Source organism: Tamandua tetradactyla, chromosome 3 (assembly GCF_023851605.1).
Source record: "Tamandua tetradactyla isolate mTamTet1 chromosome 3, mTamTet1.pri, whole genome shotgun sequence".
Taxonomy (NCBI): domain Eukaryota; kingdom Metazoa; phylum Chordata; class Mammalia; order Pilosa; family Myrmecophagidae; genus Tamandua; species Tamandua tetradactyla.
Window position 1 is genome coordinate 117,793,495 of NC_135329.1, and position 27,150 is coordinate 117,820,644.

The window sequence follows — 27,150 nt, forward strand, 5'->3', positions numbered from 1 at the left end:
GTTTAAGAAGTAACAATTAGATTAAATGTCAGCATAGACCAAAATAATTCATACATTCTAATAGTTGATAAATACTATGCCTTAATGGCAATCCCCTTGATTAAACTTGAGTAAATACAATAAAACCAACAAAGGGGTTATAAAGAGATGCTGTGACATTGGAAAAAAGGAATATTGAATTGATGAAACTTACTATTGATAACATATATTTTATGAAATATAATGTTTAGGGCTATTTAAGACAAACCACATAACATAAAACAACACACTAAGAACGTACATGAAAAGAAGGAGTGAAACAAAAAGAAAAGACTGTTAAAACACAAAAATGCAGTATGAGAATTAGAAGGAGGAACTCTGCTAAAAGAAATCAAAGAAGACCTAAACAAATGAAAAGACATTCAGGCTTATGGTTTAGAAGTCTAATATCATTAAGATATCAATTCCACCCAAAGCAATTTATAGGTTCAACACAATCCCAATCAAAACTCCAACAACCTTCTTTGCAGAAATGGCAAAGCCAATCATCAAGTTTAAATGGAAGAGAAAGGAACCATGACTTGTTAAAACAACTGAAATTGAATGAAGTCAGAAGACTCATCACACTTCTTGATCTCAAAACATATTATGAAGCCAAAGTAATCAAAACACCATGGTACTGGCACAAGGTCAGCAGACAGACCAATGGAATAGAACTGAAAGTACAAAAACCAACCATTCACAATTATGGCCAACTGATTTTTGACAAGGCTGCCAAGTCCACTCAACTGGGAAAGAACAGTCTCTTCAACAAATGGTGCAGGGAAAACTAGATATCCATATACAAAATAATAACAAGAAACCCCTATGTCATACTGTATACAAAAATCAACTCAAAATGGATCAAAGACATATTTATGAACAAGAACTATAAGACTCCTAGAAGAATATATAGGGAAGCCCACTGTCAGGACCTTGTTTAGGCAATGGTTTCTCACATTTTATCCCAAAAGCACAAGCAACAAAAGAAAAAATAGATAAATAGGGCCTCATTAAAATTAAAAACTTTTGTGCCTCAAAGGGCTTTACTATGAAAGTAATACATCAACCAACACAATGAAAGAAAATAATTTTGGGTTTAATATCCAGAATATATAAAGTTAATATACAACTTAACAACAACAACAAAAAACAATTAAAAAATGAGCAAAGGACATGAACAGACACTTCTCCTAAGAAGATAAACAAATGGCCAAAAAGTGCATGAAAAGATGCCTGATATCATTAGCTAAAGGGAAATGCCAATAAAATTCACAATGAGATACCATTTCAAACCCACCAGAATGACTATTAAAAAATGGAAAATTAAATATATTGAAAAGGACGATGACAAGTGGGAACATTCATTCATTGTTGTGTCAATGTAAAATGGTGAAACAACTGTTTGGCAGTTCTTTAGAAAATTAGGCATAGAATTGTCATATGAGTTGGCAATCTCACTTCCAGTTATATAACAACAGAATTGAAAGCAGGGACTTGAATAGATGTTTGCACATCGATGTTCATAGCAGCATCATTCACAATTGCAAAAAGATGGAAACAGTACTGAACAGGGATTAGAAGAAACAGTTGCTGCCACAAGATTGATTAGGATTAAAACATGGCTTTTCTAGGGTACATAAATCCTTTCAAACCAGCAGAGATAGGCAGCAACAGCAGTGGGTAAATGAAAGGGAGGAGTATGGGATACGGGATGTATGGGTTTTTTCTTTTGTCTTTTTATTTCTTTTTCTAGAGTGATGAGAATGATGATGATGATGAATATTCAACTATGTGATGATACTGTGAACCACCGATTGTGTATTTTAGATGGACTGTATGGTATATGAAGATATCTCAATAAAAATACTTAAACAAACAAAAAATAGATGGAAACAACCCAAGTGTCTGTGGAAGGGTTAAACAAAATGTGATAGATTCACACAAATACACACACAATGGAATATTATTCAACTATAAAAAGGAATAAAGTTCTGATACATGTGACAATATGGATGAACCTTGAAGACACCATGGTGAGTGAAAGAAGCCAGAAGCAAAAGGACAAATACTGCATGATCTCACAGATATAAAATAATCAGAATAAGCACTTATCGAGTCAGAATCTAGAATACTGGTTACCAGAGGATGGGGTAGGGATAAGTAATAGGGAGTTAATGGTTTAACTGTACAGAGTTTCTATTTAGGATGAATGGAAAAGTTCTGGTAATCAATGGTGGTGAAGGCAGCACATATGTGAACATAATTAACAGCACTGAAATAAATATTTGTGGTTGAAAGGGGAAATTTTAGGTTGTATATGTGTTACTACAATAAAAATTTTAAAAAAAATCTATGGGGTTGTATGACACTAAGAGTAAACCTTAATGTAACCAATGAACTTTAGTTAATGATGAATCAATACTGGTTCGTTAATTGAAATGAATGTACCACAGTAATGCAACATGTTAATAACAAAGGAAACTGTGCATGTTTACGTATGGAGAAGGGTTATTAAATGGGAACTCTATACTATATATTGAAATTTTATTAAAAATATATACATATATTCCACACATTTTCTAGAAATTTAGCTAATTTACTACCTAATGAAATGGTATATAGTTCTATTTTGTATATATTTGAACACTTTGCTAGCTCTACTTCTTTTTTTCTGAGTTTTCTCCATGACCATAGAGGCAACTTAAAAAGTTTCATTTTAGGAAAAATTCAGTCATTAGCTACACAAAAATACATTTTTCAGATTGACACATGATATAAAATAATTGAAATTGTTTCTCTGTTGAAATGGCATTTTGTTTCAAGATGTATAGTTGATTACAGAATGATAGGTCTAATGTATTGATTTCCTATATCTCATTGTCTGCTAATATTTTACTGATAAAATTCTTCTTGAAGATTTAGAAGATCTAAAAATGTTTAAATATTTATATTTGTTTTCCCAAATATAGTAAGACAATGAATATTAAAAAAAATTATCTTTTACTGAAAAAAGACTTATGTTCATACTGAGAGGGTCTGCAGAATATCAGCTTTTTATGACCAACACTTATTTTTCACATTTCTAAGAAAAGAAATTCTATCATTCACACAGTGTAAAAAAACATAAATATCAACCCAAAACAAGTGAAGTGAGGTGGTCAATAGTGACAATCAGCAAATACTTCAAATTACCTCTCTTCTAGGTAACCTGGAATGATTAACTTCCTTGCTCTCCTGAAGTTCAGAGTGCTCAATGATTTACTTGGCCAATGAAATGTGAGGAAATATGCTGTGTATTTGTGGGGAGGAACTTTAAGAGCCTGTCCATTATTCACCATGTTTTCTTCCCTCTTTGGGGTAACTGTGGTGAACATGCTGAGATGAACTACTATCATTCTTCCCAAAAGACTACAAAGAGCAGAGCAATACACTACTGTTGCAAAATAGCTTTACGTTAATGCAACTTTACTGAGATATATTCATACACCATACAAACCATCCAACGTATACAATCACTGGTTAACAGTATCATCACATGGTTGTGCATACAGCCCCATGATCAAATTTAGAACATTTTCATTACTATAGAAAACAAATAAAAAGAAAATCCAAATCCCTCTATATACCCCTAGTTTACTTATTATTATTGACCCATCATATTGGTGTGGTACATCTTACTGTTAATGAAAGCTATTAAAATATTACTGTTAGCTACCGTCCATAGCTTGCAATAGGTACATTTTTCCCCATACACCCCGCTATTAATGTAATAATGTACAATTGTTCTAGTTTATGAAATAACCTTTGTATATTTACACGGTTAATTGCAGATGTTGTCCACCACAGATTCACTGTGTTATACATTCACATGCTTTAACCTCCAACTTTTCTTCTGATGACATACATGACTGTAAACTTCCCCTTTCCACCACACTCACATACCATTCAACACTGTTAATTATTTCTACAATAATGTGCTATTGTCACCTCTTTCCATTTCCAAGTGTTTAACAATCACCCAAGTTAAACATTTTGTACATATTAAACAACTGCTCCCCCATTATTTAGCCTCATTCTAACCCTGGTATGGAATATATATTCTATATTGTATGTCTTATGAGTCTATGTATTATAATTAGTTATCAGTAAGATCATAAAATATTTGTCCTTTTGTGTCTGATTTATTTAACTTAACGTCCTAAAAGTTCATCCATGTAGTTGCATGCTTCGGGACTTCATTCCCTCTTACTGCTGAATAATATTCCATCATATGTATATACTATATTTGCCCATCATTCATTTGTTGATGGACACTTGGGTTATTTCCATCATTTGACAATTGTGAATAATGCTATTATGAACACTGGTGTGTAAATATCTGTTTGTACCCCTGCTTTCAGTTCTTCCAGTATATCCTGAACAGTGGGACACGTATAGCTTACTGAGGAATTGCCAAACCATCCTCCACAGTGGCTGTACCATTTTACATTCCCATCAGCAGTGAATAAGTGTTTCACTTTCTTCACTTCGTCTACAATATTTGGAGCTGCCTGTTTGTTTAACAGCAGTGGCAAAACAGCATTTGAGGTTTTTAAAGCATTCTAAAAGCTCAAAAGCACATAACCCGCTAGTCTTCTTGTAACAACTACCCAAAATAGCACAAAGTCAAATGTGTAGGAATAGAAATATAACGGTTGTGTCACATGAAAAACTAAGCAAATATTGTAAATATAATTATGAAATAAATATAAAAACTTACTGAAAGATAATTAAAATAAAAATTACCTAGATCTAAATAACCAGGTGTATACTTCAATTAATACAGGATATGAGAGATGACTAAAATCCTAATTTTCTCATTTTACATAATGCAGTCAACATACATTATTTATAAAATAAAAATATATAATTTTACTTCTATTACCCACTTAAGAATATGGCAGAAAACAGATTTTACATAAGTGAATCCTTTAAATTTAAATACTAATACAATCCCATGTGTATGATATATCACATTATAAAGAATGTGAAAAGAGAATGAAAGAAAGAAGCAAAAATTTATTTTTGTTAACTAAGCAGGTATAATAAAGAGGGAACATAGAATAGAATTACAGAAGATGTGAGTGTGTGAGATGTGAGGAGATATGAAAAAAAAGACTTGTTTTATGGCTCAACAATAAACAGGAAAAAAAAGGGAATAAAAGAATATATGGAATGATGGTTCCCCTAATCTATTAAACAGAGACAATACCTACCTTGCAAAGTAATGAATAAATGAGAACATGTATAAAAGGCACAAAGTGTTTAATAAATGCCAGTTTGCATATTTTCACTGACAATCTCTAATTCCTCAAGGACAAAAAATCCATGATGGGACAAACATCTTTTGAGAACTGCTACTACAGAGAGAATTAAGGTAAAAAAGCTATGTGTTTTTCAAATATATCACCCACAAGTCTTTTCCATCTCTTCTACGATTTAAAGAAAAGCGAACTATCAGTAACAAAATGATGAACATAATGAAAAACATTTCAGTAGCAAATAAATAAGAAATCATCTGCTTGCCAAAGAAAAGTAATGTGAGACTTCAATAGTTTTTATTTACCATGGTCTTTCCTGATCCTCGTGGTCCAATAATGAGCACAGAGTTACTTTCTCCTTGGATAGCAGTTCTTTTTAGCAGCTCAATTAAGTGTCTGAAATAATATAAACGGATTAAAATTGAAAAGGGAAAGTGGGAATAATTTGTTCAATAAGTCTTTTACAAGTTGAAAAATCATAATAACTCTGAAAAAGAATCTGAAAATGCACAATAAACAGGCATTCCTCTCTTCCCTCCCTTTGGTAAATTCTCTTACAATCTAAATATTCTCACTCTGAAAAGGAGAGAAGAGATAGTAGGCCAATCATGCTTTTCTGGAAACCTCAAGGGGAAACCTACTAAGTTTGGAAACCTTGATCTTTATGATAAGGAACTGCTCTAGTTTGCTAGCTGCTGGAATGCAACACAACAGAGACGGATTGGCCTCTAATAAAAGGGGATTTATTTTGTTAGTTCTTCAGAGAAAAGGCAGCTAACTTTCAACTGAGATTCTTTCTTACTTGGGAAGGCACAGGATGGTCTCTGCTGGCCTTCTCTCCAGGCCTCTGGGTTCCAACAACTTTCCCCAGGGTGATTCCTTTCTGCATCTCCAAAGGCCTGGGCTGAGCTGCGAGTGCTGAGATGAGGTATGCTGAGCTGCTTGGGCTGTGCTATGTTGCACCCTCTCATTTAAGCACCAGCCAATTAAGTCAAACATCATTCATTGCAGCAGGCACGCCTCCTAGCCGACTGCAGATGTAATCAGCAACAGATGAAGTTGACATACCATTGGCTCATGTCTGCAGCAACAGAACTAGGTGCCTTCACCTGGCTAAGCTGACAACTGAATCTAACTACCACAGGAACAAAGGAAAACAGCGGCAGCTCTTAGGTCCCTAAGATTCACAATCTCCCCTCTCACATCTAGCACTCTTGCCTTTCACTCCACAGCTGGTTGCTGGGTTTTAGAGGCAAGAGGCTCAGAATCATTATAATCCCAGATAATATAAACAAAATATGATGGAAAGTTAAAGGACTTTCTCTTTATGGAAACATTTATATCTACTCCTCCTTTATTGCATTTAAGGCATCTAGATGCAAAGCTAAAATATCTGCCTCAATAAAAATGTTTGGGTCAAATTCATGCAAAACCTGGAGGGCAAATGTTAGGTTCATAAAAGGCAAGGGAAAAAATAAAAAGAAATAAAAGGCGAAAAAAAAGAAAAGACAAGGACCAAGGAGATAAGGAGATAGTTAGACTTACTTGTATTGTACCTGAACTCCAAATAGGTTACTATGTGGACTCTGATGACAAAATCTTTCACGAAAAATTCTTTGCACCTGATAAATAAAAAGTGAATAAATATAAATGAATATTACACATGCAATAAAAAATGAATAAGAAAAATGCATTTACAGCAGTAAGGATTGGTTATTAATGAATCGATTACACCCTCCTTAAATACTGTCCTCTAGAGTTCTGGCATCATTTCCATGAGTTAAAAAATTAATGGTTCTTTTCCTAAATTAAACCAAGGACTTTATTTAATACTATAATTATTTAAAACTGTGCTAATACTACCACACTAATATAAGGTGTTGGTAGTGGGGTGGTATATGGGAATCCTGTGGTTTATACATGATTATTTTGTAAACCCACAACATCTCTAATGAAGAAGAAGAAAAAAAATGTAATTCAAGAAAAAAAATAATTGCTCATTTGAACCTATCTCAGGTTCCAGAGAAAGGATAAGAATTTCAATATGAAGTTTCTGACAAGAGAATTACCTACCGTTAGCTACATCAGCAATATGAGGTCTATTTTAATGCATGTGAATGTAGAATATTCACTCTGTAAAATATGTTAGCCAAGGAACAAAGACGGAGGGAAACTAATAATGCAATCTAATCCTACAATGCTCAGGCATCACGCACTCAACCTCTAGAGACCAACAAACCTATAATGACTTACCTCAAGCCCTATCAACCTGTATCTATCATACAAGTCAGGATTCTGAGTAAATAAAAGAAATTTTAAAGCCCATGTGGCTACTGAGGAACTACCAAACGCAGATCGCAGCAGTACTAACAGGGCATCAGCTATGCCTAAAAAGACATCACAAGTAAACGGGAAAAGAAATGATACATTCAGCCTATAAGCCAATGCTAAATTTTGAGGCAGAAACTACAAACAACTAGACTATAAAGTAAGGAATCACTGGAATGAAATAAAAAATTCTCATAAAGAGCTAAAACTTAAAGTGGCCTTGGAATGAAAGGTTTAAGACTTATTTGTGAAAAATGTTAGACAATCTGGCACATTCTTTAAAAAGATGGACTATTGGAATAATTCCTTTTCTACATCTGCTGCTAATACAGAGTTCTTCCAGGGACAAAACATTTTATGGGGCTGTTTCAGGTCTGGCTCCAAGACTGAAATAAGAAGGCTCCAAGATTATTTCCTTCTCTCAACTGACAGCATGGGACTGATCTTGTAACTATCCAAAAGAAAAATCTGTGTTCTCTTTACACATACCAGAGAATAAGTAAAGAAAATCATTCACTATGGATAAATTGGTGAACATAATTTTTAAGCCTCTCCACTGTCAATACATTATGTATTACATATTTATACATTATGTATTATGTATTTATACATTATGAAAGACATAAATATACATATCCAGGAAGTACAACATAGTCCAAATAGAATAAACCCTAAAAGACCCACTCCAAGACACATACTAATCTGAATGTCAAATGCCAAAGAGAAACAGAGAATTTTGAAAGCAGCAACAGTAAAGCAACTTTAGACATGCAAGGTGTGCTGGTCTGAAATTATTATGTACCCCAGAAAAGTGATGTTCTTCTAATACATTCTTGTTGGTACAGACCTATTGTGGGTGGGAACTTTTGATTAGATTGTTTGCATGGAGATGTGACCCATGTAATTCAAAGTGGGTCTTAATCCTGTTTATTGCAGTCCTTTGTGAGATGATAAAAAGAAAAAAAGGCTAAGAGAGCCCAAAGACATTTAGAGAGAAAAGAAACACTCCAGAGATGCTAAAAGCAGACCTGCAAGACAGACAGCCCAGAGAGGCATTCCCAGAGGAACGCTGTGCTTTTCCATGTGGCAGAGGAACCCTGGATGCAAACAGCCTTTCTTCACAGTCAATGTGTAATTTTTGTCTTGATGCCTTAATGTGGACATTTCATGGCCTTAGAACTGTAAATCTGTAACCTAATAAATTCTCTTTGTTAAGGCCAATCATTTTTGGTATATTGCATTCTGGCAGCTTTAGCAAACCAGAACACAAGAAATCCTCAATAATATAAGGTGCTGATTTTGCATAAGAAGCCATGAAGCAGCAGTGGTATTATATGTTTAAGGTGCTGAAAGAGAAAAACCGCCAGCCAAAATTTCTTTATCCAGCAAAACTGTCCTTTAAAAGTAAGAGAGAGTTTAAAATATTCACAGATAAACAGAAACAGAGAGTTTGCCAACAAAAGACCCACACTACAAAAATTACTAAAGGGAGTTTTACAAGTAAAAGGAAAAGACAGGAACTAGTGGCTTTGAGTATTGTGAGGAAATGAAGATCTTCAGTAAAAGCAACTAAAACTGTAAATGCAAAACCCAATAGTACTGTATACTCAATACACAACTCTACTCTTTAATTCCTATGACTCATTTCAAATGAACAAGAAAAAGGTATATTTCTTGATAATGGACACACAAAATATAAAAAGGTAACATGGACAAAACAACATAAAGAGGGAAATAGAGGAATACAGGAGAAGCAAATGTGTATGATACCGAAGCTAAGTTGGTATTATTTCAAATTAGTAGCACCTTTGGAGTATAAATGTTAATGGATTAAACTGAACGTAAATGCATCAAACTCACCAATTAAAAGACACAGATTAGCAAAGTGGATAAAAAAGATGATCTAACTATATGCTATTTACAAGAGACTTGCTTTAGACACAAAGACATAAATAAATTAAAGTGAGAGGCTAGAAAAATAATTTTCATGCAAATAATAATAAAAAAAGAGCTGAGGTAGCTATACTAATACAGGTCAAAAGAGACTTTCAGTCAAAAGCCATTACAAGAGACTAAGAAGGACACTATATTAATAAAAGAGTCACACTAACACGGAGAAATAATAATTATTAATATTTCTACAGCTAATCATGGTGCCCCAAAATACATGAGGCCAACCAGTGGCAAAATGAAGGGAGAAACAGATACTTTTATAATAATAGTAGGAGAAGTCAATGCACCATTCTCAAAAAAAAAAAAAGAACGTCTAGGCAGATGATTAGGAAATAGAGAAACCTGAATAAGATAAATGAACTAGCCGTAACAGACATATACAGAACACTGTATTCCAATACAGCAGGATATATGTTCTTCTAAAGTACACATGGATCACCTCCAGGATAAACTACATTTTGGGTCACAAAACAAGTCTGAATAAATTGAAAATGATTGAAATTATACAAAACATTTTCTCTGAACATAAAAGAATGAAGCTAGAAATCAGTAATAGGTAGACAACTGAAAAAACCCATGAATATATGGAAGTTAAATAATACATTCTTAGACAGTTAATGAGTCAAAGAAGAAATTATAAGGAAAATCAATAAATATTTTGAGATGACTGAAAACAAGAACACAACACATTGAAACTTAAGGGATACAGCGAAGACAGTGATGAAAGAGAAATTTATAGCCCTAAATACATACATTAAAAAACAAGAAAGAGCTTAAATCAAAGACCTAATTACACACCTGGAGATATGAGAAACAGCCAACTAAACCAAAGCAAGGAGAAGGAAAGTATAGAGCAGAAATAATTTAAGTAGAGAATGCAAAAATAATAGAGAATGTTAACAAAAACAAAAGTTGGTTATTTGAAAAGCTCAATAAAACTGACAAACCCTTAGCTGAACTGACAAAAAAAAAAAAAGAGAAGAGGTGTGAATAAATAAAAGCAGAACTGAGACGGGAGACACTATTACTGACCTACAAAATACTATGAACACACATATGCCAACAAATTAGACAACTTAGATGAAACGGACAAATTCCTAAAAACACATGAACAATCTACACTGACTCTAGAGGAAACCGAGTATCTCAACAGACCAACTGCAAGTAAAGAGACTGAATCAGTCATCAAATTCTCCCAACAAAAAAAACATCCCAGAACATATGGCATCAAAGGGGAATCACACCCAACATTTCAAGAAAAATTAACACCGATCCTGCTCAACTTTTAAAAACTAAAGAGGATGGAACACTACCTAACTCATTCTATGAGACCAACATTGCTCTAGGACTAAAGCCAGATAAAAATACAAGAAAAGAAAATTACAGACCAATTTCTCTTATGAATTTGGAAACAAAAATCCTCAATAAAATGCTTGCAAATTGAATCCAACACCACATTAAAAGAATTACATACCACGATCAAGTGGGTTTCATCCTAGGTATGCAATAGGGTTTCAACATAAGAAAATCAATTAATGTAATACACTACATTAATAAAATGAAGGGGACAAAACACATCATCATATCCATTGAAGCAAAAAAGGCATTTCACAAAATCCAGCATCCTTTCTTGATAAAAACATTTAGAAAAAGGAAACTTCCTCAACATGATAAAGGGCATATATGACAAACCCACAGCTAACACCAGACTCAGTGGTGAAAGACTGACAACTTTCTCTCTAAGATCTAGAACAAGACAAGGATGTGTACTGTCACCATGTTATTCAACACTGTGCTTGAAACTAGCTAGAGATGTTAGGAAGAAAAAGAAATAAAAGGTATCCAAATTGGAAAGGAGGAAGTAAAACTTTCCCTATTTGTAGATGACATGAACCTATCAATAGAAGGTCCCAAAAATGTTCAACAAACTACTAGCGATAGTAAATGAATTCAGCAGTGATAGGGTAAAAATCACATGCAACCCAAATGTCCATCAATGGATGAATGAATAAATAGAATATACATACAATGAATATTATACAGCCTTAAAAAGGAATGAAGTCCTGGATACATCCAGTAACACAGAAGAACCTTGAAGACATTATATTGTGATGAGTAAAATAAGCCAAGCACAACAGGACAAATAGCATATGATACCCCACTATGAAATAATTAAAATAAGTAAAGTCAAAGAATTAGACACTAGAATTTAGGTTTCTCAGGGGCTGAGTTGAAGGCTGGGAATGGAGAGTTAATGCTTAATTTACACAGAATTTCTATTACGGTTGACTGAAGAGTTTTGGAAATGAATGGTGGTAATGGTAGTACAAGACTCTGAGTGTAAAACAGCAGTGAATTATAAATGTGAATGTGGTTAAAAGGAGAAATTTTAGGTCATATATGTTACTAGGATAAAAAGTAAAAGATAAAACCTAGGACTGTACAACCCAGTAAACCCTGCTGTAAATGCTGAACTACAGTTAAAAGTATAATTATAAAAATGCTCTTCCGTGAATTGTAACAAATGCACCACACTAATGCAAGATGTTGATAACAGGAGGTATATTACATTGGGAAAAAACACACACCCTAATGTAAACTATGGATGACAGTTATCACTACAATTCTAATATTTTTGCATTAATTGTAACAAACGTACCACACTAATATAAAGTGTTACTAATGGGGATAAGGCCCCTAAGTGGGACATGATGCCCAGGGGTGTTGATCTCCCTGGTGATGTGGAACATTACTGCAAGGGACAAGCCTGGCCCTGGTATTGTGGGAGTGAGAAAGCCTTCTTGACCAAAATGGGGAAGAGAAATTAAACAAAATATGGCTTCAGTGGCTGAGAGATTTCAAAGATAGACAAGACACCATTTTGGAGGTTATTCTTTCACAGTATATAGATATCCCCTTTCAGTTTTTGGTGTATTGGAGTAGCTAGAGGGAAGTATCTGAAACTGTTACACTGAAATTCAATAGTTTTGATTCTTGAATATGACTGAGTAATTGTAGAGCTTTTACGATGTGATCATGTGTTGGTGAAAACCTTGTGACTGACACTCCCTTTATGCAGTGTATGGACAGATGAGTGAGAAAAAAACAAGACAAAAATAAATAAACAAATAAATAAATAAATAATGGGGGGATCAGATATTCTGGGTGTTCTTTCTCCACCTATTTTTAGCTTTATTCCAATTCTTATTTTTTTTTTTGGAGTAATGAAAATGTTGAAAAACTGACAGTGATGAATGCATAGCTATATGATGATAATGAGAACCATTGAATTTGTACAATTTGGATGACTACATGGTCTGTGAAGATGTAATACATCTCAATAAAGTTGCATTTAATAAAGTGAAAGAGAAAAATTATTGAGGGGTAGGTTGGTTGTAATATGGAATGCTATATATTTTTACATGAAAATGTAAAAATACATGATTTTCCTATAAATGTACAATTTCTCTAATTAAAAAATTTTTTTTTTAAAGAAGCACAAAGAATCCTTATAGAGCTCATAGAAAGAAAAGGGATATTGGTGCCAGAAGAATCAATTACGTGAATTTTAAAAGATGATATAACCTTTTCTAAGCTTGATAATGTCAACTTTGTAGCAGGCCTGTTTTGAAGAATAAATGATGCAATTATTTATAACATACTGTAAGTACCTACAGGTAATAAAATAGCTGGTACCTGTAAAATATTTAAATGAGCACATACAGGAACTCAATTAACCATAATATTTCTTTCTTTCCTTAGATGAGATCAAAAGACAACCTCTCAACTTGATTCTTTTATAAAACAAACCTTATTAAAGAGAAGAAACAACTATGCATAAAATATAAGATAGGGATAAAGGGAAACAAACTGCAGTGAACAGTCAGTAGGTTCATAATCAACAACGTGATCTTGGATGGAGGTTAAACAGTTATACACATGTACAGAAATTAATCAAGTTGTACACAGATCTGGGTACTTTACAAAGGTTTATATATTGTATTTCAGTTAAAAAAATTCTTTGAAACAAAACATTTTTCTTCAAAAAGAAAATAATATCTTCTAAAGGGATACCAATAACATTTAGGTTTTTTTTTGTATGCTGTAGGGCAGGGTCACACTTCATTCTTTTTCATGTGACTATTCCGTTATTACAGCACCATTTGTTGAAAATTTGTTTTGTTGTGTTTGTTTTTGTTGGTTTCTTTTGCTTGTTTAACTATTTCTCTGATAGTCTTTGCATATTAACAGGACATGAAATTAATGAGATTAATGAAAATATATACTAACCTGTGAAAGGCATTCTGTATGTATTAAGTTGTTATTCTTTGATTTACGACTGCTCATTTCAACAAACTCAAATCTTTAAAAAAAGGAATACAAACATTTAAACATTTTAGCATTAATAAAATAAAGACTATTGGCTTAAACAGATTGCTTAAGAGATATTATAGAATCAAAATAAAAACAATTTTTCAAACATTGAAAATGTTCAAATTTCTCAAACTTTAAAATCCTCAATGGCTCCCTTTTGTCTAAATACAGATTTGGCACTGACACATCACACTTTTAATAGTTCTTAACAGATCAACTGCTCCTCCCCTCCCCCTCAATCTATTATTCTTTTTACCTTTCTTACTTTTCTTTTATTTTCAACTTATGTGCTCCCTTTGTGGAGATGTATTTCCCTGTTTCCATCCTACAGAATCATAACACCCAGAAAGCCTTCCTGCTCTCACTCTACTAACTCAAAGGGAAATTAGAGACTAATTAAATGCCTTTTCCATAAACACCCAAAACTACATTCCTCTTTATCTATAATCAAATCATACAAACAAAATGATCTGTTTACCTTCAGTGTCCTCACTGAATTTTAAAATTCTGAGCATTTTAGCCTAACGACCAAAACAAAGCTGGAAAAGAAGTGATAACTAGAGTGAAAAAATTATGCACCTTTGAATAAATTTATAATTTTTGTAAAATCCCGCTCCAGGACAACATACTCATAAATAAACTTCTTTGATTAAAAGATCTAATTTCTTGGCACTGATTTTCTATAGGAGTAGTTTAACAGTCAGTCATTGATATGGAACAAATACACAGGGTTCTCTGCCTGATGTGCCTAACACCACCAATCTATGACAGAGGGGTTTCAAAGGGACAAAGAGCTTAATGCCATGCATGAAGCAGGAAGCAGGAGATCAGGTGACCAATGGGTCAAAAAATCTGCCTCCTTAAGCCTAAGGAGTTCAGGATTTTTATAAATTCAAAAAGGAGGAGATGGAGTTGTTACTACACAGGAAGTATACACAAGGTTGAGACTAAGCTAGAATAACCATTAGAAAAGTATATACAGGGCTGGGATTGAGTTTCAATAATTTTGAGTACTGAGTTTCTTTCTACAATAGAGAAAGAAAACATCTATACAATGATTCAGTTATCGTAATCACTTAATTCTTAATTTTCAGTTTACACTGGTAATAGCTTAAGTCACGTTTACATATATAGCAGGCATTGTTACAAGCGCTCTGGATTTATTAACTCATTTAATTCTCATAATTACCCTAGAATAAGCACTATCACCATAATCCCCTTTAAGATTATAACAGACAGAAAATAAAGGGTCCAAAGTCAAAAAGTAAATGGTAGCAGATTTGAACCCAAGACAGTTTTATACATACATACATATATATATAAATATATATATATATATTTATTTATTTGCATGGGCAGGTACCAGGAATCGAACTTGGATCTCTGGCATGGCAGGCAATAACTCTGCCACTGAAACACTGTGGCCCACCCCAAGCCAGTTATATTCTTAATCAACTGTTACTTCCTTAACGAACTATTATAACAAGTAAATAAAAACAAACACCAATAACTTAAAGGCAAATCAGTTACTATGGAAATATTGTATTTTTACTCATATTTATTAATTTCATTATTTGGTAGTGCAACTACGAAAGCCAATTCAGGGAATTAGTGAGGTCCTGAAAGATACCAAGCAAATCTGTCTCTTCCCTTACTGTGTAAATCAGGTACTAAGGCCTGAACTACTGAGGACACTTGACTCTAGGCTCCCTAAATGGAAACTTAAAAACAACTGATAATCAATATTTTCCCTTAAGAATCTTTTTTTCTTAGGAGAAAAGTGGTGTTATCAGATACCCTAGGTCAGTTTTAAGCAGGCTTTTATGTCTACTTGAAACACTTGGCTGGAGAATCTTTACCTTAATTAACTGTATTCTATTTTATCTTATTCCACTTATACTGAGCTTTTTCCCCCCCTTACACGAGGGTTGAAAACAAACAAAAACCCTTGCAGTAGCATGAAATGATATCCTTTCTGTGATTAACAATATTCTTCTCTGCAAAAGAAGTGTCTGTGTCTACGAGCCAATAGTTAAAATCATAAGAAACAAAGGGAATGACTATACCCTAGACACAGGATTGAAAAGTTTTAAAAAGCACAGTAGGGGTTTTGCAATATGTTTTAGAGTTATATTATTTATTTTACATTGTTGCTGGAATTAAAAGCTAATTTCCCTATTCACAGATTAAGAAAACACTGATGAGAAAATTTAAGCAAGAGGTCTGAGGATACAGGATAGGTTTCTCATCTGACTCACACATAAAACATAATTAATTTAAGTTATTAAAAACGCATATTTTTCTTCATTAAGTGATGGTTTATAAGAATCAACAATAAACAACAGAATGGCTGTTTTGGTTAAATGTTGCTTTTAAATTCAGAATTTACTATGTTAAAGTTTATAGTTCTAAGACCATAAAAATGTCCAAACTAAGGCATCCAGAAAAATGATGGATTTCTTTCCTTGACTCAAGAAAGGCTGATACCTGTCACATGGGAAGGCAATGTAGCTAGCATCTGTTGGTCCTTGTTCCTGATTCTATTGCTTCCAGTTTCTGCTACCAATGGTTTCCTCTCTAAGTGTATGTGGGCTTTCACTTAGCTTCTCAGGTACACAATTCTGGGTTCTGGCTTGCCAAGCATCTCATGGGAAGGCATATGGTGATGTTGCTGGACTCTGCATCTCCAAACATCCTTGTCTAGGTGTCTGCTCTCTCTGTTGGCACTCCAAGCATTTCCAAATGTGTGCATTTCTGTCAGCTCTGAAGCAACTCTTTTCCAAGCGCTGGCACCTGAGGTTTCCCCAAAATGTTTCCCCTTTTAAAGGTCTTTAGTAAACTAATCAAGACCCACCTTGAATGGGCAGTCACACTTCCATAATCAAAGGTCACACCCACAATTGGGTGTGTCACATCTCCATGGAAACAATCCAATCAAAATGTCTCACCCACAACTGGGTGTGTCACATCTCCATGGACACAAATCAATCAAAGTTTCCACCAAACAAATCTGAATCACAGGAAAAAAGGACATGGGTTTTCTGGGGTACATAATAGCTTCAAACTGGCACAATGCCAACCCACAACCTACATAAATTAACTGTAAATAAAGTCTTAGTTCAAAGTTTATTTTTTTCTTTACAGTGAAATCAGTATCATCAATAAAGCAAGCCATAAAGTCACGTGACTTTCAATGGTAAAACATAGAAAAACCACAACTGACTAAAAAGGAAAACCTTACAAAGAGAATATATTGAGAAACATTTCCTTTTGGAATCATGACAGTACATAAGATGCCCAGCAATGAAGAAAATTCCACATAAACATAACATCTCAATGCAGATAAAATTTACTTGGCAAAAAAAAAAAAAAAATTAAACAGCATTTTCCAGGATTCTATACAATGTAGATGAGTTTAAATATTGCTAATTGCAAGAAATGCAAACTGTCTTCTTGTTAAATACATACTTTTTTTCTTTATTAGAGAATTTATGCACTTTAAATGTACACTTCTAAATTATCATGTCCTTTCCAAGTAATGGTCATACCTCCACTGTACAATAAAGAATATTTGTAATTTTATGGACGAAAAGAAAAGCTATGGACTGGGAAAAATATTTGCAAAAAAGATACCTGACAAGGGACTTGTATAAAGAACCCTCAAAACTCAATAATATAAAAATAAGCAGCCCAATTAGAAAATGGCCAAAAGACACGAACAGACATTCCACCAAAAAGAATATGTGGACAGTAGGCACATGAAAAAATATGCAACATCACTGCCATACAGAAAATGCAAATTTAACCTACCATGAGATATTTCCACAACCATTTTGTTACCGGACAAAGGTGGTGAGTTCTTTGTTTGATTTGCTCAGAGATCAATTCCTGAGACACCAGAGTTTCAAAGACAGAAAGAGTTTGGTTTTAGTTTGCAAGCTGCTGGAATATGGTACACCAGAAACAGAATGGTTTTTAAAAAGGAGAATTTATTAAGTTGCAAGTTTACATGTTCTAAGGCTGTGAAAATATCTACATTAAAGTAAGGTTATAGAAATGTCCATTCTAAGTCACCCAAGGAACGATATCTTAGTTCAAGAAGGCTGGTGATTTTCAGGGTTTCTCGTTCAACTGGAAAAGCACATGTGAACATGGTGACATCTGTTAGCTTTCTCTCCAGGCTTCTTGTTTCATGAAGCTCCCCCCTGGGGGTATTCTCCTTCATCCTCTCCAAAGGTCTCTGGCTGTGTGGGCTCTTGCTGCTCTTTCCAAAATGGTTCCTTCTTAAAGGACTCCAGTAAACAACTCCACCTCGAATGGGTGGAGACACTTCTTCATGTAAACCACCTAATAAAAAGTTACTACCCACAATTGGGTGGGTGATATCTCTATGGGAACAATTAAAAAGATTCCACCCAGCAATACTGAATGAGGATTAAAGGACATGCCTTTTCTGGGGCCCGCAACAGATTCAAACTGGCAGAAGTTTATTGCTAGATACGAAGCAGGAGATCGATACACTATCAGCCCAAAAATCTACCTCCCCAAACTGCAGAATTCTGATAGTTTTATTGTATCAAAAGATGGGCAGATTTTAGGATAATGAGGACAATGCCTCCAAATGATGAAATTAGAGATGATCTAATTATTAAGTATGCATAGACCAATTACATTCTTAGTTACAGAATTTATGTAAGAAAATGGCAGCCTTTTGTTAAGATGATAATGGGGGTGATTTTTGGTATTATGGAACGCTTCACGAATTTGCGTGCCATCCTTGCGCAGGGGCCATGCTAATCTTCTCTGTATCGTTCCAATTTTAGTATATGTGCCGCCGAAGCAAGCACTGTGGGGGGTGGAGGAGAGGGTATGAAATGTTAATTTACTTGTTTATATTTTTCAGTATATAACACATTTTCTACAACGGACTAACGAATGTTATTTAGAAAGAAAAAGTCACAACGGAATTTATAAAGTTAGAAAGAATTTTTTTTTTTAATTTTGCGAGCGTGTTGCAGGGCAGGAGGGAAAAAAGCGAGCAAGTGTGAGTAGTGCGAGGGGAAGAACAGAGACCTCCCTCCTTGTCCCCGCTGGATTAAGAACGCGAGGTGATGTATATGTGTTATCAGAATAAAAATTATAAGACAAAACACAAAAACGAAAGCAAGAGGTGAGAGAGATTCCACCTTCCACCACCGATTTTTGGTATTATAATGAGGTATAGATAACATAGAGGTTAAAGTTTAAGCTACTGCACATGTCAAGCAGGCCCATTTTGGTTAGATCCAGTTTTGGTTATCAAGATAACTTTGGAATTGGGGTGGGTTAGTTTTGGGTCGGCCCAAGGTCCTTCATTAAGATTATATTATCTACAGGAAGATGTGTGCACCCAACTGTGGGTGTGGCCTTTTGATTAGATGGAGATGTGACTCCACCCATACATGATGGGTCATGATTAGTTTGCTGGAGCCTTTAGAAGGGAAAACCTCAGAGCCAACGCAAACCCTTGGATAACAATTACTTCAGAGCTGACAAGCCAACACAAGATATGGACATTTGGAGATATAGGCCTAACAGACATCACCATATGTCTTCCCAAGCCAGAACCTAGAGTTGTTTTGAGGATGAGCTAAGCAAAAGCCCATATACAGTAAATGAGGAATTCCCTCCAGGAAACACAGGCTGAAATCAACTGAGCTCAGGAGCAAGAGACTAGTAGATACCAGCCACATGCCTTCCCATCTGACAGGTGTTTCAGATGGATCAACTTTTCTTGAGTAAAGGTAACCTCTGGTTCATGCCTTGTTTGGACACTTCCTCAGCACCAGAACTGTAACTTATTAAACCCTCCTTTACAAGTGCCATTCATTTCCTGTATAGTACATTCCAGAAGCTTAACAAACAAATACACTATCATTATCAGAGATCTAGGCAGCTGGATTACAGTTCAGAGATTTCAGGTATTTCCCTCTGTACACTCCAATATATGAGAAGGTAAAAAAGGAGTATCTACATAATTATTCAGTACCCACAATCATCCCTTAACTCCTAACTTCTTGGTTACACTATTAGGAGAATAAAACTAAAAAATAGTGGCAACATCAAATGCTAGTGAGGACGCACAGAAACTGGATCTCTAATACATTGTAAGTAGGAACATAAAATGGTAGTTGTTCTAGTTTGCTAGCTGCCGGAATGCAATACACCAGCAACAGATGGCTTTTAAAAAGGAGAATTAAATAAATTGCTAGTTTACAGTTCCAAGGCCAAGAAAATGTCCCAATTAAAATGAGTCTATAGAAACGTCCAATCAAAGGCATCCATCCAGGGAAAGATACCTTGGTTCAAGAAGGCCAATGAAGTTCAGGGTTTCTCTCTCAAGTGAGAAGGTACATGAAAAACACAATCAGGGCTTCTCTCTTGGCTGGAAGGATACATGGAGAACATAGTATCATCTGCTAGATTCCTCTCCTGGCTTTCTGTTTCTTGACGCTCTCTGGGAGGCATTTTCCTTCTTCATCTCCAAAGGTCGCTGGCTGGTGGACTCTGCTTCTCGTGGCTATGTTGTTCTGCTCTGCTCTCTCTGAATCGCTCATTCTCCCAAATGTTTCCTCTTTTATAGGACTCCAGAAATTAATCAAGACCCACCTAAATGGGTGGAGACATACCTCTACCTAATCCAGCTTAACAACCACTCCTGATTAAATCACGTCTCCAGGGAGATGATCTAATTACAGTTTCAAACATACAATGCTGAATAGGTATTAGAAGAAACGGCGGTCTTTACAAAATGGGATTAGGATTAAAAAATGGCTTTTCTAGGATACATAAATCATTTCAGACCAGCACAGTAGTCAATCAGGAAAATAACTGGGCAGTTTCATAAAATACTAAACATAGTTTTTTTATCATATAGCACAGCAATTACACTTAGCCTTTGTGCTGGTTTAAAGGATTTATGTACCCTAGAAAAACCATGTTTTAATCCTCATCAATCTTGTGGGAGTACGTTTCTTTTAATTCTCATTCAATAATGTAGGCTGGAAACTTGATTAGGCTATCTCCATGGAGATGTGACTCACCCACTTGTGGGTATTAACCTTTCATTAGAGGGAGATGTGACTCAACCCACTCCAGGTAGGTCTTGAGTAGTTTACTGGAATCTTTTAAAAAGAGGAAGCATTTTGGAGAAAGCTTAAGAATGACAAGAGAGCAACAGAGCAGAGTGATGAGAATGACAAGAGAATCACAGAGCCCACCAGTCAGTGACTTTTGAAGGTGAAGGAGAATGCCCCAGGGAGCTGCATAAAGCAAGAGGTTTGGAGAGGAAGCTAGTGGACACTGCCATGTTCACAACATGCCTTTTCAGTTGAGACAGTAACCCTGAACTTCATCAGCCTTTCCTGAGTGATGGTAACCTCTTGTTGGTGCCTTAATTTGGGCATTTTTATAGACTTGCTTTAACTGGGAGATTTTCTAGGCCTTACAACTGTAATCTAGCAACTTATTAAATTCCCCTTTTTAAACGCCATTTCAGTTCTGGTATATTGCATTCCAGCAGCTAGCAAACTAGAATGGGCATTAAAGCCAGAGAAACGAAAATTTATGTTCACACAAAAAAACTGTAAACAATGTTTTTAACAGGTTTATTTGTAACAGACAAAAACTGGAAACAAGCCAAATGTCCTTCAGCAAGTCAATGGTTAAATAAACTTTTGAAAATCCAAACAATGTAATGCAACTGAGCAACAAAAGGAATGAACTATTAATATATGCAACAATTTGAATGAATCTCAAGGGCATTATTAGTTAAAAAAAAAAGTTTATCTCAAAAGGTTACATACTGTACGATTCTATTCATATAACATTTTTGAAATGACAACACTATAGAAATAGACAAAAGATTCCTGGTTGCCAGGAGACAAGGACAGGAGGGGTGGGTATGATTATAAAGGGGTTGCACAAGGGATTTTATTTATAGTGATAGAAGAGCTCGGCATCTTGATTGTGGTGGTGGCTACCTACATCTATACATAGGAAAAAACTGCAGAAGAAAATCTTTATTTCTCACACACAAATGAGTGCAAGTAAAAACTGATAAAAACTGAATGAAGTCTGTAATCCAGTTAACAGTACTGTACAAATGCCAATTTCCTGGTTTTGATAAGATGCTGGGGAAGCTGGGTGAAGGGTTAACAGGGCTCTTCTTTTGGAAACTTTCTGTGAGCTGTAATAACTTCAAAATAAAAAGTTCTAAAAAAATAACAATTCTAATTTTTAGTTCTTCAACTGCCTAATGACCAAAAAGAGTAGTAGTGATACAATTAAATCTTCATTATCTGCAAATAGTTTATCACAGTAAATTGGGTTGAATTTCTTCTCAAATTATGCCAAACTGATGTCCTAAATGATCCTGGGACCACAACTTCCTCCAAATATATGATCTAAACTATGATTTTACTTACCACTCTAAAATAGAAGGCCATAAAATTTATAAGCTCACATGCAAACTTAGCTGACTGCAATAATTAAGCGGGAGACATTTCAGTAAATCCATTATGAGTTATCCACATGACCACAGGGAGTTGTGAAATGGGTAAATCTCACTAAATTTTTCTCTCTGTGGTTTGGTAAAATTAATAAACCTAATTTTGATTCTCAGAGTTATAAATAACAACTAGTCCAACTCTACTGCCTAGAAAATTTCAATGCAATCCAGTTCTGTCACTAGCTGCCTCTATCTCAGTATGGATTGCCAGATTTATTTTTTTTTCTTTTTCTGTTTTTTTAATAAATATACATTATGGAATATTAGCCATAAAAGGAATGAAATTCTGATACATGCTATGACATAGATGAATCTTTTTTTTTTTTTTTAATTTTCATTAATAAAACCAACGCACATACAACACAAACATTCTCAACGTATGAACATTCCTTACTTGGTATGCAATCAATGGCTCACAATATCATCACATACTTGTATAATCAGCACGATGATCATTTCTTAGAACATTTACACCCCTCCAGAAAAAGAAATAAAGAGAGAAAAGAAAAAACTCATACATTTCATACCCCTTACCCTTCCCTCACACTGACCACTAGTATTTCCCTCTACCCAATTCAACATTTACACCCCCTATTATTTATTTTTAATCCATATTTTTTACTCATCTGTCCATATCATAGAAAAAAGGCGCATCAGAACAAGATTTTCACAATCACATAGTCACTTTGTGAAAGCTGTATGATTATACAATCATCTTAAAGAAACATGGCTCCTGGAACACAGCTTTACAGTTTCAGGCACTTCCCTCTAGCCTCTCTAATACACCTTAAACTAAAACGGGATTATCTATATAATGCGTAACAATAACCCCCAGGATAACCTCTCAACTCTATTTGAAATCTCTTAGCCACTGACACTTTGTCTCATTTCTCTCTTCCCACTTTCAGTTGAGAAGGGTTTCTGAATCCCTTGATGCTGAGTCCCAGCTCATTCTAGGATTTCTGTTCCATGTTGCCAGGAAGGCCCACACCCCTGGGAGTCAAGTCCCAAATAGAGAAGGGGAGAGCAGTGAGTTTGCCTGCCATGTTGGCTGAGAGGCCACATCTGAGCAACAAAAGAGGTTCTCTGGGGGTGACTCTTAGGACTAATTTTAAGTAGGCTTAGCCTATCCTTTGTGGGGATAAATTTCATATGAACAAACCCCAAGATTGAGGGTTTGACCTATCGATTTTGTTGTCCTCACTGTTAGGCCTTCACCAAATGGGGAGGCTGAATTTTCCCTCTTTCTCACCATTCCCCCAAGGGGACTTTGCAAATACATTTTTATTCACTGCTCAAATCTCTCTGGGATTTATCGGGGCATCACTCTGGACAAACCTACAAAATCTCAAGCCCTACCTCAAGGTTCCATATACTTATGGTGCTCAATTAAAATGTCCATGTAAGTTATATTAGGAGATGCACTAGTTAAAATATAAATTTTGTACAAAATAAACATTTTTTGCTTTAGTCTCACACATAAGTTAAAGTTTGAAAATATGAATGACCATCTATTTCAATACTCTGCAATATTGACATTCCTTTCTTCTTCATGCAAAAACGTTTTTTAATTTGTACATTCAGTCACTATCATTGTACACACTAGGCATTCCTAGATTATACCATCTCAGTCTTTACTGTTTATCTTTCTTTCTGATATTATTTGTTCCCCCAGCCCTCCTCCCTCTGATCATTCTCACATTCAGCTTCATTTAGAGTACTAACATTATTGCATTACAGTTAGGTAGTACTGTGCTACCCATTTCTGAAATTTTACAATCAAGATTGCCAGAATTTCTTGAATAATAAACTGTAACAGTTTCTTATGGGTCTTCAAGTCTTGCTACCTTTCACCACCCCTATGTTAAAAACCATTCAATTCCATTCCCAATACCAACAATTCAAAATCCTAACATGATTTAAAAGGAAGGCCTTGGATAATGAGTTCCCAGTTTAACTTATTACCTCCTTTTCTTAATATTCTAAACTGAATAATTATCAATTCTCCGTATGCTAACTTCACCCTTGGGTCTTAGTTGAGATATTCCTTCTTCTGGGATACTTTCTATAACACTCCTCTCATTCACATGTGGGAAATCTTGAGATTTATGTATTCCTCATGTGCTTTCAGATTATTTGACGTCTCCCCCTTTCCTGGAACATAATTAGAAGACAGTGATGTAACTATGTGTTCACATGTTTGCTGCACTGGATGATACGCTCAGTGAAGTAAGGGATTCAGAATTACGCCATCATGGTACCCAAATAAACTAGAACATATCAATACACAGTGTATTTTCAAAAGAATATTTGTAGAATGAAATCTAGCCAAGGGAGGTGATACACACGTACATTCATTGACAAAAACCATTTAGGTTAGGTTAAATCAACTACTAGGCCAAAATGATTAATTTTCAATAATTAAATACCATGGCACTCAAACTACCAATAAGATTTTAGAAAAGGTTAAGTTCATTAATGATTCAATGGAAATATATGCAGCAAATTATCATACTTGTGCATAGCAATGGAATTTCAGAGTGATTAGAATACAATTCGTTTAGATAATTAATTTGTTTTAAAAGACAAGCAAAAGGATTTTAAAAAACAATCTTTTAAAAAGTTAGCAAATGTTAATTTATTTTTAAAAATAACTTTTAAAAAACATTTTGAAATAATTTCAAATTTACAGGACAACTGCAAAAATAATACAAAACAATAAAGAGAACTCTAAGTCACCCATACCCAGAGACCATATTTGTTATATCTATCCAGCTTCTAAACACTTGACAGTAGGCTGCAAATATCATGCTCCTTGGACATGCAATACTTCCATGTATATCTCCCTAGGACAAAGATATTCACTTATGCTACCAAGTTAAGTATAATGAAGTTCAATAAATTTAACAATGATATAAAGGATATACTCTATATTCCAATTTTTTCAATTGTTACATATTAAATTTTTAAAATATATACTTTCACAGTATAGAAGATAATGCTTTCATTATGGTTTCTGATTCACCAGTAATTTTTTTGCTGGGAAAAGTCAAAAGGCCTAGACTAATAAAAATTAAACAAAACCAAAAATCAGTACAATACACAAAAATTTTAAAAAGGTCATCAACCCAGGGTCAGTCTAAGATGGGTTTCAAACCGCATGGAAGGTTTCTGATACAAAAAGACAGGGAAAAAATGTGTTCTGATTCAGGAGATGAAGACAGACATTTACTGTGATGAAGTCAGTTAACTTAATGGAGCTATCTGTGGATCACAGTCTCACAAACTCAAGCTCAGGGTGAATGGTTAAGAACTAATACTCTAACACTGTTAGATAGGCTGTCAGTTACGATTCCACATTCAAGGTCAATAGCAAAGAACAAGTAGTATACGGGAAGAACAACATGGATAAATATTCATCAAAAAAAAAAAATCAATTTCCAAGGCAGCATACCTGAATCTTTGGGTACTGAAACAGCCTCCTTTTGTATTTTAGTACTAGCAGGTGATTCTGATTTACAAATGAGCTGAAAAAAATTGGATTGTGTTCACAAAGCATGTCTGGAGAGTTTGTGGTAAATGCCAGTAGGATTCCTTTTATGAAACCTGAGGAATGCATGCCTACCTCAGTCGAGTCTTTCTGGACACTTACCACTTGAGCAGTAAACATCACATATGAGCCTCTTATAGCTGTATTGAGAACACACTGACAAAATTTACTGCTAAGTACCAGAGAAAGGAGGTACTTTTCTTTGTTAAATGACAGGTGTTTCAAGTATTGCCCAGAATGAGATGACTGCATTGAAAATCAAGGTAGACCAGCAAAGACATTCTGTTTGCTGAGAGCAGTAAAGCAAAAACAAAACAAAACACACCCTCCCCAGACCTTTTCTTTTTTTTAACTTTATTTTATTGTTTCAATTCTTTGGTCTTGATTAAAGAATAAAATATATACCTTCACTTATTATATGTGTTTATGTAAGTGTTTAAGCAAATTGAAGTTAGCTCTAAGCTATATAACCTTTTCTCTACACACTACTACCAGATCAAATTGTTCAGAATATAAGCAGTATAATTATATTATAAACACGGCAGTCATCGATTAATTATTGTTTTAAAAATTTTTAATTTGAGAACATAAAAAATCATTAATTGGATAAATAATAATCAACAATGGCATTTTACCCATGCATAAACATGCAGACACATAAAACTTCCAAGCCAGAATATTCACTCATACCACGTCCAAGCACACCAATCACAAACATTCACCTGTGATGTGATTCCACTACTCCTAATTTCTTATAAACCAGTGTAGCTAACAAAGTATCTTAACGTGGTACGTCCAATCAAAGCATTCTCCTTTACAAAATAACAATAAACTCACAAATTCTGGACCCTATTTTTAGACTTTACTTTTTAAAATGCCAGGAAAAATCAATTGGCATTAATGAAATTTTATACTAAGTGTCTAAAATTCCCATGTTTTAATCTCCAATTTTCCATCTGGTGATACACATGACTCTTTCCACTACATTCACACACCATTCAACACTGTTAATTATCCTAACAATAATGTGCTACCGTTACCTCTATTTCCAAATGTTTAAGTTCAACTTAGTTAAA

General features: G+C 34.6%; 1 protein-coding gene and 1 non-coding gene across 13 annotated transcripts in view; both read right to left on the reverse strand.

Annotated features, from left to right (window-relative positions):
• ORC4 (origin recognition complex subunit 4) overlaps positions 1-27,150 on the reverse strand; it is a 103,351-nt gene that overhangs the window by 40,011 nt on the left and 36,190 nt on the right. For 5 of the 12 annotated variants that reach the window (XM_077153744.1, XM_077153738.1, XM_077153741.1 and 2 more), the window contains exons 2-4: positions 13,893-13,965; positions 6,867-6,943; positions 5,627-5,717 (exon numbers count right to left, since the gene is read on the reverse strand). In XM_077153744.1, coding sequence (XP_077009859.1) covers positions 5,627-5,717; positions 6,867-6,943; positions 13,893-13,949 — 225 coding nt within the window. In that variant the 5' untranslated portion in view covers positions 13,950-13,965. Of the gene's footprint in view, positions 1-5,626; positions 5,718-6,866; positions 6,944-13,892; positions 13,966-14,454; positions 14,516-16,830; positions 16,987-24,489; positions 24,679-27,150 lie in introns of all 12 variants that reach the window. The other 7 variants (XM_077153733.1, XM_077153735.1, XM_077153740.1 and 4 more) reach the window with 5 other exon arrangements.
• On the reverse strand, positions 18,717-18,823 carry LOC143678409 (U6 spliceosomal RNA). The gene has a single exon (XR_013173220.1). It is a non-coding gene; the product is annotated as a U6 spliceosomal RNA (small nuclear RNA).